The 15,602-nt window shown below is 32.3% G+C and overlaps 6 protein-coding genes across 6 annotated transcripts; 5 read left to right on the top strand and 1 right to left on the bottom strand.

The window, feature by feature from the left end:
• Positions 1 to 963: 963 nt before the first annotated feature.
• Positions 964 to 2,733, top strand: TRM2 (tRNA (uracil(54)-C(5))-methyltransferase; the record flags this gene model as incomplete). The annotated part of the gene is made up of 1 exon (XM_001646313.1): positions 964 to 2,733. One exon carries the CDS (start codon positions 964 to 966, stop codon positions 2,731 to 2,733), a length of 1,770 nt encoding a protein of 589 aa, XP_001646363.1.
• A 1,744-nt stretch (positions 2,734 to 4,477) lies between these two features.
• Kpol_2001p7 (40S ribosomal protein eS21) lies at positions 4,478 to 4,717 on the top strand (the record flags this gene model as incomplete). The annotated part of the gene is made up of 1 exon (XM_001646314.1): positions 4,478 to 4,717. A coding segment is annotated over one exon (240 nt), but the record flags the coding sequence as incomplete, so codon positions are not given.
• Positions 4,718 to 5,556: 839 nt separating this feature from the next.
• On the top strand, positions 5,557 to 7,203 carry Kpol_2001p8 (glycosyltransferase family 8 protein; the record flags this gene model as incomplete). Its single annotated transcript, XM_001646315.1, has 1 exon — positions 5,557 to 7,203. The coding sequence occupies one exon, from the start codon at positions 5,557 to 5,559 to the stop codon at positions 7,201 to 7,203; it is 1,647 nt and encodes a 548-aa protein (XP_001646365.1).
• Positions 7,204 to 9,866: 2,663 nt separating this feature from the next.
• Kpol_2001p9 (glycosyltransferase family 15 protein) lies at positions 9,867 to 11,114 on the top strand (the record flags this gene model as incomplete). Its single annotated transcript, XM_001646316.1, has 1 exon — positions 9,867 to 11,114. The coding sequence occupies one exon, from the start codon at positions 9,867 to 9,869 to the stop codon at positions 11,112 to 11,114; it is 1,248 nt and encodes a 415-aa protein (XP_001646366.1).
• An 818-nt stretch (positions 11,115 to 11,932) lies between these two features.
• Kpol_2001p10 (uncharacterized protein) lies at positions 11,933 to 14,227 on the top strand (the record flags this gene model as incomplete). The annotated part of the gene is made up of 1 exon (XM_001646317.1): positions 11,933 to 14,227. The coding sequence occupies one exon, from the start codon at positions 11,933 to 11,935 to the stop codon at positions 14,225 to 14,227; it is 2,295 nt and encodes a 764-aa protein (XP_001646367.1).
• Positions 14,228 to 14,663: 436 nt separating this feature from the next.
• On the bottom strand, positions 14,664 to 15,146 carry TIM17 (protein transporter TIM17; the record flags this gene model as incomplete). Its single annotated transcript, XM_001646318.1, has 1 exon — positions 14,664 to 15,146. The coding sequence occupies one exon, from the start codon at positions 15,144 to 15,146 to the stop codon at positions 14,664 to 14,666; it is 483 nt and encodes a 160-aa protein (XP_001646368.1).
• Positions 15,147 to 15,602: the final 456 nt, after the last annotated feature.

Genomic DNA, 15,602 nt, shown 5'->3' on the forward strand with positions numbered 1-15,602 from the left:
CTAAAGAGTTTCGTTTCTTTTTGTGTGTGTGTGTTTAAAGCGAAAGTTGATTATACTACACCGCTAGTTTAACTTGGCGGAGAAGCAGGTTAACGTAACAGAAGTTTCTGTCTTCCGCGGCCTCTCCCCTTTCCCCAGTTGGAAAGTAGGTAAAAAATTATTATAGTACTGAGTGATATGCCAGCACAAAAACAGAACCTGACCGTGGGGAGGGTAACATTAATCTTCACTAACTAATGTTTCAATATAATAGAACGTCCAAATTACTAATGAATATTGAAGTTTATGGGTTTATTTTTTTTTTGAAATCAGGCCAGGTATATCCTAAAATACACCATCAGTTAATACAAATAAATGAACTTTAATATAAGTATTATTTTTTATTGATTTAAGTTCGTTGAAGAGAGTTTTTGCATAACTAATACAACAATCAGAAATAGGGTATATGATGATTCTTCCACGGGATTGTCCATTCCCATTACAACACTCCGCTTTCATCTCTCAACTATATTCTCTGGTTTGAAAAATTAAAAGAACAACATACTTTTAATAGGAAAATGTGACCAATCTCGTTTTATTTCGAATTTGAACCTGGTAATTATATTGTTCTATATGTATGAACTGACACAATCTTATTGTTCTTTATTTTCGTAATCTTTTTTGACGCGACAGACACTTTTAGTTTCCATCTTCTTATTTTAGCCTTGTTCTTGATTTTTTAATATCATGTTCTACGTTTAATCACGTGCTAGATACTTTCTTCTTTTTACTTGTTTCTTCTTTATTGAAAATTTGTTTTCGAATCGCTATCTAGTCGAATCGAATCGAATCGATGAGCTTCACTTAATATGTAGAGAATAGAACTTCAACATTGAAAATAAATATAAAACATCTCTAAGATACTGATGATATCATAATTTACTCAATTGATGATTAGTATTCAGCAGCTATTGATTAAAGTAGATGATAAATTTACATTTACTCCATAGACTTTCTTCAAGATCATTACCAAGATTATATAATTCTACAAAAATCTTCAAAATGTCTGAACCACTAATACCAAATGATTCAGTCAACATCGTTAACAAAAGGGCAATTAATTCGAATTCTCAAAATAGTATAAAATCGAAAAAACCAAAATTGAAAAAATATAAAGCCAAGAAAGTTGATTCAACATCACCTTTAGGTGTTTTACAATTCGAGATTGATGAATTATTAAATGAAAAAAAACTAAATCGTGGTGATATACAAAATGATATCTCATCTATTTTAAATGATTTCACAAAGGATGAAAATTCTATTTCAAATAAATATCATCGTGAAGTACAAAACGTTGAAGTTTTAAAAATTGGCGCCAATGGTGATGGTTTGGCCCTTATCAAAAATCCTGTAGAATCAGAAAAATTTCAAATTGTTACTGTACCTTTCGGTTTACCTGGTGATATTGTAGATATTAAAGTATTCAAGACTCATCCACATTATGTAGAAAGTGATTTATTGAAAGTTGTCAAGGGATCTTCAATGCGGGATGATAGTTTGATCTCTTGTAAGTATTTTGGTAAATGTTCAGGTTGTCAATTCCAATTTTTAACTTATGAACAACAATTGAATCTAAAAAAGAATACAGTTATTAATGCATACAAATTTTTTGCTCCAAAATTATTAGCTGAAAATTTAATCCCAACCGTTGGCGAGACAATCGGTTCCCCATTGAAACTTGGTTACAGAACAAAGCTAACTCCACATTTTGATGTCCCAAGAAAAGTAAAACAATTAGAAGAAAAACCACCTCTAGGTTTTGGTCAAAAAGGTAGACCAAAATGGAGAAGTCAAACACTTGCCGAAGGTGGAAGCGGTTCCATTCTAGATATTGAAGAATGTGTCATCGGAACCTCTATAATTAATGAAGGTATGTGCAACGAGAGAAAGAGATTTGATAAAGAATTCACTAAATATAAGAAAGGTGCAACCATATTATTGAGAGAAAATACTACCATTTTAGATACAGAAAAGCCAGTTTACGAACAGTTAGATGAAGGTTCTACCGATATCGACAAGGAGGATAAAATTTCCTATGTTGAAGTTGAGGACAAAGAACATGATAAAAAACTAGCAAAGACTTGTGTAACCAATACGAGACAAATTGTTAAGGAATACGTAGATGGGTATACCTTTGAATTCAGTGCTGGTGAATTTTTCCAAAATAATAATTCAATATTACCAGCAGTTACCAAATATGTTCGTGATAATTTACAATTACCAAATAGTGACACTTTACCACGTTACCTAGTTGACTGTTACTGTGGTTCAGGTTTATTCAGTATTTGTTCTTCAAAAGGTGTCGATAAAGTTATTGGTGTTGAAATTTCTGCTGATAGTGTTTCATTCGCAGAAAAGAATGCTAAGAACAATGGTATTGACAATTGTAGATTTATTGTCGGTAAAGCTGAAAAATTATTTGAATCTATAGATGTTCCAAAGGATAGAACCAGTGTAATTTTAGATCCTCCAAGAAAAGGTTGTGATGAATTATTTTTGACACAATTATCCTCATATTTCCCAGCCAAGATAGTTTACATTTCCTGTAATGTGCATTCACAAGCAAGAGACGTTGAGTTTTTCTTAAAAAATACAGAAAATGGATCTCATTATAAAATCGAAAGTTTGAGAGGTTTTGATTTCTTCCCACAAACCCATCACGTAGAAAGTGTATGTGTACTATCAAGAATATGATTATTTTTTAAACCTTGAATTACATTTAGATTAGTATGCCCTATTATCCAAATCTAAGAGATCTCAATTAGCATAGTGAACAAATTAAAAAATATAAAAATAAAATAAAATAAAAATAAAATTACAGGCATACACACACGTATACGCAGTCATGTATATACTGCAAGTTCACTCTAATTTATTATTTATTTGTAATGCAGTAATTGCCTATACTCATTTGTATTTATATCCTATTTATAAACCCATTTAATCTCAATCGATAGACACAGATTTATAAATTTGTCAAGGAATGGTGACAGTGTCATGCATATTTCAACTGTCTACCATTTTGTACAAACAGTGAAAAGATTTGATGAAGCAGTGACAAATTTCAAGTGACTATACATCCATACACCTAATCACTTAAAATTAACACCCGTACACAAACAAGTTCCTATTCGGGGTGAGGGAAGTCTACTTAAATTATTCCTCACTTCTACAAAGTTTCACAAATTCCCACATATGTACAATACAACGTCAAACATAACCACTGTAAAACAACTGTACGAACAGAACAAAGTCAAAACAAGGAATTTAATTCATCAAGGTAAAAGCGACGCACAAAAATGCGCATGAAAAATTAACACCAGCAACTTTTTTTTTTTCACCAAAAATTTTTGAAATTTATTTTTTTTGTTGTGAGTTCGAACTGCAAAAAAAAAATTTCAATGGATTTCCCTTTTCGGATATTCTACTACATCTCTCCATAGCATTATCTTGTTAATATCGTTAGTTACTTTACTTTCTTAGCTGAACTTGACTTTAATCTATCCATAATCAATTTTTGTTCATTCAATATCATTCAATAATAGTGATTATTGATTATTGATTATTGATATTGTTAATGGTTGGTACTTATCATTTCAATTTATACTATACAGTTTGAATTGTAGACAGTTAACACTCGTCTGTATGCATGTAGGTGTCTGAATTATAGAGTATTCTTGATGATAGTAGTAAAACTGAACTTGAAGAAAATAAAAAAATATTGAAATTTTGATCTTGTGTGTGTATTACTATATATAAACTTTACTTGTAGATTTCTTATATTTTTCATTATTGCTAGCATAGATAGACCAGAGAGTTAAGCCAAAATGGAAAACGATAGAGGTCAATTAGTATGTGTGGAATAATCAGTATTTGAGATAGTTTATGTGAAAAAAATACCTGGGAAGATAGATTCAGATGAGAGGATGAATACGATACGATACGATACGATACTATGTAAGAGAAATGGATACATATTGGAAAATTTGAATTTGGTCAGGATTTAGTCTCTTGAACAAATCTAGAGATATAATGAAAAGTTTAGTGTTTTTGTTTTGTTTGAGTCCTAATGAACATACATATTTATGTGCGCAGAATAGAAAAAGATACATGGATGAACTAGAATACTAAATATTTGTGTCAAATAATAGAGATATACACTAGTTAATTGCCCCCATCTTCCTCGTCCGCCAGAGAATATATGAATTATATAATTGTATTACACTATTGAATTATTGAAATAAATTATTGAAATGAATTGAATTGAAATGAATTGAGCTGAACAGGTCGCCCCAGGTATCGCATATTCTCTCTTATTTCCTCTCAATCAATGGCTCAATTGAAATGAGGGAAATGAAAATAACTTTTAAGTTTAATTTTTAATACAATTGAAAGATTTTGTTACTAACGTTATTATTTAATTAATTATTATCTTTAGGTCGAACTTTACGTTCCAAGAAAGTGTTCTGCCACTAACACCATCATCAAGTCTAAGGACCACGCTTCTGTCCAAATCAACATCGCCAAGGTTGATGAAGAAGGTAGAGCTATCCCAGGTGAATACATCACTTACGCTTTGTCCGGTGATGTCAGAGCTAGAGGTGAAGCTGATGATGCTTTGAACCGTTTGGCTCAAAACGACGGTTTGATGAAGAACGTCTGGTCTTACTCCCGTTAAAACAAAATACAGTGGTTCACTTTTATATAATTGAATAAAACTTCATATATATTTACTACTTTATTTTAATTTATAATAATCAAAAAGTTCTAACTCATTATATCTCGTACCCATCTCCATCCATATTACACAATTACGTACTAAAAATTTAGGTAGAACAATAAGAACGACAATGACGACTACAACAACGACCGATAATATCATCAACCAAGCATTTACCAAGCATCAACCAAGCATTAAACAACAGCAACTGCCCAATACCACAATTGAAACAAGAGAGTTATGATATTCGAATACTCACTAAAAGAAACGTTTTTCCTACTAATCTTGACGTTCACTTTAACCCAAAACTGAAATGGTCCCTAGCCCTTCTTGGACTCAAATCTCAAGGTAATCGTTGTTGGAAGGTTTTGACTACAATATTAGGCAACCAAATCTCACCTCTGTCAGATCTTCCATTCCAAAACCCCCCAAAATTTCTTGTCAAGTCACCGTTCTGTTCAATCCTTCCAGTTTCAGTACTGTAACATTATCTCATCGTATTATTTTAAGTTATATCGCAGAGATAAAGGACTATTTCCGTAAATGGACAGAACATAAATAAAAACAATTTCTGAAGAATATAAGTATAATATATATAAAAAGATGGTATTAAAAGTTATAAATAGTTCTTATTTCAAGTAATATAGGACAATAGAGAGTGGTTCAGCGTTTCGATATTGGTGGTATTGGTTGTGGTTATAGTATTTGCTTTAATTTGTGACTTCTTTTTAATTATTTGTGACGTTACTATTTATCAAAAAGCAAAAGAACCAGTTCAAGCATAAATTAAGCCCCTTATGTCACAAGAGAAAGTTGGTATTTTCACTTTACTTTATTCTTTGGATTATTTGCCTGGTGTGTATACGCTTGGTTACCAAGTCAAGAAGCTTTTGGAACAGTCGAATAGAGTTGGCTCAATTACTTTGGGTTTATTAGTTTCTAAAAATCTCTGGGAACACAGTATTGACGAATATAACAGAGATGTCTTGTCAAAGTTATATCAAGACATTGTGCAATTTGAAGACGATCTAGACCAATCCCATTATGATGAGATTAATTCTGAAAATTTGAAACTTTTACAAAGACCTGAATTATCCTTTACCTTTTTCAAATTAAATTTATGGCAACAAATTAAGTATGCTAAAATTATCTATCTTGACGCAGATACTTTACCTTTGAAATCGACTTTCTTGGATATTCTAGATTTAACATCAGAACAGAATAAGCATGAGATTGCCGGTGCTCCTGATATCGGTTGGCCAGATATGTTCAATAGTGGTGTACTATCACTAATACCAGATTTACAAATTTATCAGGATTTGAAAGCTTTTACGGTGGAAAACTGTTCCATTGATGGTGCTGACCAAGGTATATTAAATCAATTTTTTAATCCTATATGTTTGGAAAATGAAAATACCTCAGCTCGTAATTGGATTAGGTTACCATTTTTGTACAATATGACAATACCTAATTCTGGTTACCAGTATTCTCCAGCGGTTAAAAATTTTGCTGACAAAATTAATATTGTTCATTTTATTGGTGCAGGAAAACCATGGAAACAAGGAAGAGATACAAATACCGACAATAAATATTTCTCTATTTGGAATGATATCTTCACACAATTTGGTGTTGAGTATATGTTATCAGCAACTTTCGCGGAAACTGTTGAAATTTCAGAGGAATGTCACAGAGAACAACAAAATTGGGTTGGAGAAGAAATTGGTATAGAGCAAGAGATACAACATGAAGTCGACTATTCGAAAGTTGAATGTAATGGAATTGATTATGGTCCAGTTGGTAATTATGACAATGATACTTTGAAAACCATTCAGGAATCAAGAATCAATTCAAGCTTTGTCTCCCAATTTCAGTATCAACCCGAACCATCTGCGCCAGTTCCAGAGCAGTTCACTCAAGGGTACATTGAGGAGTGTCAAAATGAGGGAAATCAGGAAATGCCTATCGAAAACCCACATGAAAAGGAGGAAGAGCAACGCCAACATACTGTTATCCCTCATGGTGACGATTTAATTGTTATCAATGACGATCAAAAAGTCTCAGTGTACCCTCTTTCACAATCTAGTGACAAAATTATTTATGGAAGATTATTACCAAGTTCTAAATTATCTAGTACATTATCATACGAAAAATTGATCAAACAAAGTAAGACACATAAATTATTTGACTGGGAATCTACTGACTATATCAAGAACGTCGAGAGATCTTTCCCTGAGCCAGTAGATGACGAAGAAGAAGAGCTAGAAGGGGAAAATGAAGAAATAAATAACGAGTCGTCTCTGGAAGACGATTGCGACGAAAACGGTTGTGAGGCCCAGAATAAAGATGATAATATTCCTCAACAACCACAACAGAAAATCAGCCCTATTTTCGAATGGGAAAGAACCGATTATCTTTCTAGGGTTGAACGTGTGTTTGATTTTTAATTAAATTAACAGTAATAATAATATTACACTATGTTTCATGAAGTAATAGACATACCTTATGCTCAACTTATTCAATACCCACCATGACCCATCGCCACGATTTTCCATTTATCATAAAATGCTTCGAACTCAAAATAAATTCAATAAATGTGACAATACCTTATCTTTGAATTTGTTATTTTTTTTTTGCAACTATCCTGGATATATCACTGAAAAGTTAAGTTCAACATATCGAAACGAGATGCATTTTGAGAACACCCTCCCCCCATCAACCCCAATGCGATATAATATAATACAATACAATACAATAGAATAAAATACATACAATTAGATGCAGCTAGGCTGCATAACCCTAATTGTAAATTATGTTTAAAGCTTTTTTATTTTTAATTTAGTTTTGAAATCTCTGTACTCTCCTTATGTAACGAAATTTTATATGAGTGTAACGAATATAATGGCATATACATAATAAGTATTGCATTCTCTGACGTGGACTGGAATCGTTCACCAATTAACCAACCGAACAATGTAGGACATTCACAAATCTATACTGTGAGGGTGACCAAATCCAATGGTGATACCTGTAACAATTCTCAAGATCTGACTACCAGAGATTGAACCAGTGAGCTGCGATACAGACAAATTTACAGAGAAGATAACAACAGTTGGATATACAGCCATCCCAAAAGGGTATATCAGATAAATAACCACAATCTGTTGCTGGATTACCATATCGGGAAATGCAAAACTGCGAGATACCAGCATTCTTATCTCCTACGACATGTCCTTACACATATGCTAACAGTTAACCACAAAAAAACAACAACAGCACAATGAAAAAAGAAAAGAGACATGGTAAAACAAGTTGAACGTGTCGTTGACATTCAGAAACGAAACGTAAATCATGATATTTCCTGGGTTTCTAGTTGAGAAAGATATTCATAAAGCAGTATCTGAACTTCTAGCATCTGTGATACCAAAACTAATAAGATACCATATTCAAATCGATGTTGAACCAAAACAACACTTCATGAATATTTGTCTACAATACAGTGTCCCCATGTCTCGAAATATCGAAATGCATGTCTCGTCTGATTAATTACGGTTTTTACACTCTCTACTATTACTGCTATTAAAAGAAACAAGAAAAAAAACAGTTTTTTTTGATTCGAATCCATTCCAATTACGTCATCATAGCTCAATCTGCAACTTCCGGTTCTTATTGTCAATGCTCGAAACAGATTTGAAAACGCTCACCGTTTCTGGATCATAACTTCAGGTTCCTACCATTATATTTATAAGTCTTTTGATATGTATTCATATATAGATATATATATTGATATATGTCCACGCCGATAATGAAACATAACAGTCAGCATACAATTACTTATATTGAACCAAGGTCAAACAGAAAACAAATTTATTCCTATAAGTTTTTCAATCCCATTCCTTTTATGGCTTTGCAGTTAGAGGAGTTGACAGAAGTTTTCTTTATTTGTTAGCCTTCATCTCTTAGTAAGAATAGTTCGAAGTATAAGTCGAAACCTAATTTGAACAATAGCAGTGATACATTGGCATTCAAAAAAAAGTGTATCACTCATTGCTTGAATATGATGTAGTACTATAAGAGACAGGTATTAGGTGTTTTGTATCGTTTATCTGGAAGTTTCTTAGATCGCATATATGCTGTATTGTGTGTATATATAAAAATAATTAATTTTTTCTTGCCCTCCCTGCTTACGTTTCTTCCTTTGATCTTGAAATGGTAGTTAGTTACTGGTTTTATAAGCCATAAAGCAATTACCAATTACCCCTGTTTTGGTATCATTGCAATTGAACACTTACTCATGGCTGTCCTCAAAGCTGTTGTAATTGTTGTATGATAGGGAGTTGTAGCAGAAATCGTACACCAACGACTTTTGTTCAGTAGTAAAATCCACTTCAAAAATTTCTTCAATAGAGATTTCGAAGGTTTTACATCAAAATATAGAAACATGTTCTGGTAGTGTGTATATTATACCGGCACTCTTCTGGATTTGTAGAGGGATGGATAAGTTTAAATAGGGAAATAGGCAATAGGAGATGTGATAATGATAGAATTTAAGTTTTCACACTGCTCTCTGCGTTAATTAATAATATTATCAGGTAGTCTATTTTTGGGCTACATTTACGGATTGATATACTCTTAGTTGTTATTAAAAATTTTTTTTTCAAACAATTGTAGATTCTGCTTTACAATTGGATCAGGTTAGAGGGAATATAGTATTCAATATATATGCAATATTATCTCTGTATCTCCACATTCCTCCGATCCCAATAATAGGTTTGGATTCTTGGCTTCCCAAAGATTTTTTGATGAGGTTTGCATGAGAAAGATCATTGATCTAACACATATATAACAATCCTGAAATTAAAGATATGAAAGAGAACAATGTTTATTCGATTGACTTGTGATATCATTTAAGGTAATTAAAATAGTTATTCCAACTAGCCTTACAGGGCCTATCGTTACGATATATTTCCCTCTTATTTACATATATATATACATATAAAGTCATCTCTGAAGTTATATATCGTTAAATTGGGCTTAAATCGTCATCAATCGAGGGAGTGATATCATCGATGAGGTAGCAAGTTCAAATAGTCATCGAGGTTATAAAATTATGAAATCGTATTTTTTCCACCTCCTACTAATATGTGCGTCATTAAGTTATAAATGGATTACAATGAGGAAGGACTTTGATCTGATGCTGAGTGAAAAATCAAGAAATGTAGTCTCAAGCTATGACAGCATAAGAAGAAGATCAGTTACCCAAAAGTTAAAGTTATCTACAAATACTTATGATGACGGTGCTCTAGAAGATGCCAAAAATTTTAGGAACGATCCAACGACACCAGTCAAACAAAATGCCACTCTACTTATGCTTGTACGTAATTGGGAAGTCCAAGGTGCATTGCAATCAATGAGATCGTTGGAAGATAGGTTTAATAAAGAGTATAATTATGATTGGACCTTCTTAAATGATGTACCTTTTGATAAGGTGTTCATCGAGGCTACTACTGCAATGGCGAGCGGTAAGACGAATTATGCTGTCATACCTAAAGAAGACTGGGACTGTCCAGAGTGGATAGATCAGAAAAGGTTTAATCAAAGCTTGCAATTAATGCAAGAGGAAAATATAGTCTATGGTAACTCTAGATCTTACCGTAATATGTGCAAGTTTAACTCAGGATACTTTTTCAGGCAAAAAGTGTTAGATAACTATGATTATTATTTTAGAGTTGAGCCAAATGTCGAGTATTTCTGCGATTTCCCATATGATCCATTTAAGATTATGAAAGAGAAGAATAAAAAATATGGCTTTGTGATAGCTATTTATGAATATGAAGACACTATTCCTACTTTATGGGAAAGCGTAGAGGAATTCATCGATATTAAAGGAGATGAACTTGGCCTAGACCTTGATAATTCCGCGTATGATTTTATCACAGATTTTGAGATTTATGGAAGTAATAAATTTCTAATAGATTCCAACACTAATTACAATCTATGTCATTTTTGGTCCAACTTTGAGGTTGGCGATTTAAATTTTTATAGAAGTAATCGATACATCGAATTTTTTGAATTTTTAAATGAAAAGGGTGGATTCTATTATGAAAGATGGGGGGATGCACCTATTCATACACTGGCTGCTTCAATCCTTCTTCATAGAGATGAAATTATTCATTTCGATGAGATTGGCTACGAACACGCACCTTTTCGAACATGTCCCAGATCTTATTTTATGAGATTGAGTCAACGTTGTCAATGTGACTATTCTGGTGAAAATAACGTGGATATCGAATTCAATAGTTGCCTTTCACGATGGTGGAAAAATGGTAGTGGGAAGAAATTTGTCAAAGAACTATAATAAATTCCATAATATATCATCCCTTAACCACCATACTTTGCATTTGCATTTGCATTTTAGGTTTTTTTATCTTAGCTAACATAACATTATTTACAATTTTTATACATTTTATCTAATGAATTAATGTCATAATTGTTTCTTCAACAAATCGGTATCTTTCAATATCCCAAAATTTAACTACCAAACACAACAAGCACAATAAAGATCTGACATCAAATTCAAACCCAAATCAATCCTTCAACTTTTATTGCTTTGCCTTTCTTGTTCATCTTCTCCTACATCGATGATATCAAAATGTGAAACATTCATCAATTATTTATTTATATCCGCTGCGGTATTCGACATATAAATAATTATTGACTATGGTGATTAATATTATAAAACTGTTGAATTAGCTTTAAATATTAGAAGAAAACAATTAAATTGGTTAATCTGATAGTCTCACAGACTGTAAGTTAAGGTATTCATATCCAGTAGTGTTGTATTTCGCCAAATTGTTTCTATTTATTTGATTCTATTCAAAATACAGATCCCCCTAAGTTAATTCAGATATACACATAAGATAACTGTGTTGAGAATTATCTTTTAGGATCAAAGGAATTGGTAACACAGAATAACATTCATTTTAACATTGTGATAATTCTGATTGGGATCGATAAGATATATTCAGATATATATCTTTATCGGTAGTGGATTTTCATTTTTGTTTCCTGTTTCGTTTACGAAACATTGATAAGCACTCACCATTACGTGAAGGTGGAATTAATTTAATTAAAGATAACGTTTGTTAATCTTTGCATTTCTTGCACATTATTAGCATGAAAGCTGATTCATCCTCAAATACAAATGATCCCAATAGTGATAATGAAAATGATAAACAGAATATGTGGAACCCCATATTTATAAATCAAAATCCAGTAAGGTATATGTCACAACAACAACAACAGCACCAGTACCAGCACCTGCCTCAGAACTTACAACATCAACAACAACAGCAATTGACTCAGGAATACTCCAATTCACAACAAATGGCATTTGTAAATCCATGGATGGCTGCCACTGATGATTCAATCAATTATTCACCACTCTATTCAACTGCTCCTCCATCTACCCTTTCTGTATTACAAGAATCGGATGAACATCCTCAAAAAATACCATGTTTTGATAACTATAACTATGATCAAAGAAGGAAGTCAAGCATAATTATACCACCAACAAGAGAACCTGCTCCAAATCCTTATTTGCAAGAATATTATAATGGTTATCCAGCACCAGTTTTTCAACTTGAAACCAATGAAATGATGAATCAACAACAACAATATAATCCAAATTATTTTATTTGTAATCAACCATTGTATCAACAAAGTGGAGATTCAACTTTTTCTATTGCAGATCCAACTATGTCATTTTCAAACCAAGATTTAACTATGAGACAATCTGTTGGTCCAGAACATTTTATATCTGATCATACAAATTCCAATCAATATTCAAAAAATGGAAAAAGCACACAACAATTGATTTCATATCGGAGATTGAGTGCCTTCCCTCAAACTAATGGCTTCCACACATTACAACCACCAATGTACATAAGTAGTGAATATAGGAAATCCTCAATGTCTGTTTCACCAAAACCGTTAATGATATCACACCTGAAGCAATGTCATTCTAAAGCTGATTTGGAGCCAGTAATGAACCAGACACCAAAATTTAGACGTGCATCTTTGAACTCTAAAACTATTTCACCATTAATTGCATTGACAAAGGGACTGATAACAACATATTCTCTTTGCAGTCCATCTTTTTCCTACAAGACATGTAAGAACCCCAAAAGGGTATTAACAAAGCCATCAGATGGAAAATTCAACAATGGTTATGATAATATTAATAGCGATTACATTCTTTGCGTGAATGACGTATTAGGAACAGAACAGAATCGAAAGTATCTTGTTTTAGATATATTAGGTCAGGGTACTTTTGGTCAAGTAGTTAAATGTCAGAATATTTTAACGAGTGAAATTGTCGCAATAAAAGTAATTAAATCAAGAGCTGAATATATAAATCAAAGCATCACAGAAGTTAAAATACTAAAATTTTTGAACCAAGAACTCGATCCATACGATAAACATCATTTTCTAAGATTATTTGATTCATTTTTGCATAGAAACCATTTATGTCTGGTGTTCGAAGTTCTAGGAAAAAATTTATATGAGGTGTTAAAACAAAATAGGTTTCATGGCCTAACGATCTCATTAATAAGAAAAATATCGTCACAATTGTTAGATTGTTTATGTATGTTGAAAGATAATAAAATAGTCCACTGCGATTTGAAACCAGAAAATATTCTATTAACAGGCTCTGGCAAATCCGAGATTAAGGTAATTGATTTCGGCTCTTCATGCCAAGAATCTAGAACTTTGTTCAGTTACATACAATCCAGATTTTATCGTTCACCAGAAGTAATAATGGGGATTCCATATTCTACAAGTATCGATATGTGGTCATTAGGTTGTATCATAGCAGAACTATTTTTAGGTATTCCTATTTTTCCAGGTTCTTCAGAATTTAATCAATTAACAAGAATAATTTCTTGCATAGGAAATCCCCCGGCCTGGATGATAGATATGGGTAAAAGTTCAGACAAATATTTTATCAAAATTGAATCTGATGAAGAAACAGAATGTAACAAATACAGATTGAAAACAATAGAAGAATATAACACTGAATTTCAGAAAAAGGAAATAAAAAGTAAGTTATATTTCAAATGGGACAATCTGTCTGACATCATTGAAAATTACAGATTCTCCAAAGAACTTCAAAAAAGCCCTGTCGCATTCGAACAAGAAAAGAAGGATCGAAGGGCTTTAGAGCATTTTTTGTCAGGTATATTGAGTTTAAATCCATTAGAGAGATGGACTCCACAACAAGCACTTATGCATCCATTTATTACTCAGCAGCATTTTTCAGGTGATTGGTATCCACCTGGATTCATTCCACATGTAGGAACGTCACCTTCAAACCAAGATTTTAATGATACCATTATGAATAATAACGATTCTCATTTTCATAGATCGAATACATTACAAGATATGTCGCCAACAAAAAGATTAGGGTAATATCTCTATATATATTCCACACATTTAGCATCATTTTTCAAAAATAATAAATATTAATTAATTCTTCAATAAATCAACAACTCCAAGAAAAAGATAATTAATAAATTCATAACTAACTTTTATTATCATAATAATCTATTTAATTTCAACATTATTTAATTAATTTTCTATTTTCGTAGTTGTAATTAGGGAATTTGTCTTCCAAAACTACAGAGAGTAAACATCTCTATGATTAGGCTACATACATTAACCTCTGTATGCATATTTAATTACAATATATACATGAATGAAATACCAAACTTTAACCAATTTAGAAACACCATTGACAAATTAGACAGAGTGAGAGAACGAGTAAAAAGTGTTTGGACTAGTGAGTGAGTTGCAATAAAATGAAATGTAACAAATATAATCAATATACTCGAAGTCTATCGCTGTCTCAAGCCTGTAGAGGTTGTGGAGAAGATTGAGCACCTTCTGGCAAAGGTGGTGCCATTGGCTTTGCTTGCCAAGCTGCATATCTTTGAAACATTAGACCAACACCTTCAATGACACCTAACAAACAAGCACAAGTAATAGCACTGTTTCTAGTATGTCTCCAACCACCTCTAATAGCTAAAGCACCACCAGTGAAGAAACCAGCAATAATAGCATTCCATGGGTCTTCTCTTTTTCTAACAGCCTTAACAGCACAGTCAAAAGTAGAGAATAAACCACCCCAAACACCAAAATTACCACCAACGACTGGTGCACGAGCCTTGATGGCGCCAATGGCACCAGTACCACGTTCACCTAATGGTGAGTTTCTAAAACCTTTAATACCATGCCAAACACAACCACCAATAGCACCCATAGCAAAGGCACCACCAAAATCGTTAAGAATAACTATAGGACATGGATCTCTAGAATGATCTGCTGACATAATGGGCGTTACAAATAGAAAAACGTTATCTGATTAACTGGTATCCCTCAAAAAGTTTCCAATAATGACTAAAAGGATATATATATATACCCAACATCTAGTTCTTTTAAACAATTATAACTTGTATTGAATACCTTTTATAAATTGAAATGACAATTCTTCATCGATTTGTCTTTAATTTTTCAAAATTCGGTTGGAAATGCCTGAATATGTCGTTAATAGTGATGAGTGATATTATAATACAATTGATGATGGTTTTAGTCACGTGATGAAAATGTATATATATATATATAAATATGAGTTACGTTAAACTGTACCATTACTAAAAGACTTAACTATAGACAACTGTTCATTGATGGTGTAATAATTTGATGAAATGGTTGTTTATCTTGATCGAGGTTATTTTTAAATATATCTAGAGCATTGTTGAACTTCACTTACGGGGGGAAAACGCAT

This window comes from Vanderwaltozyma polyspora, genomic scaffold, assembly GCF_000150035.1.
Source record: "Vanderwaltozyma polyspora DSM 70294 KpolScaffold2001 genomic scaffold, whole genome shotgun sequence".
NCBI classification, from domain to species: Eukaryota; Fungi; Ascomycota; class Saccharomycetes; order Saccharomycetales; family Saccharomycetaceae; genus Vanderwaltozyma; species Vanderwaltozyma polyspora.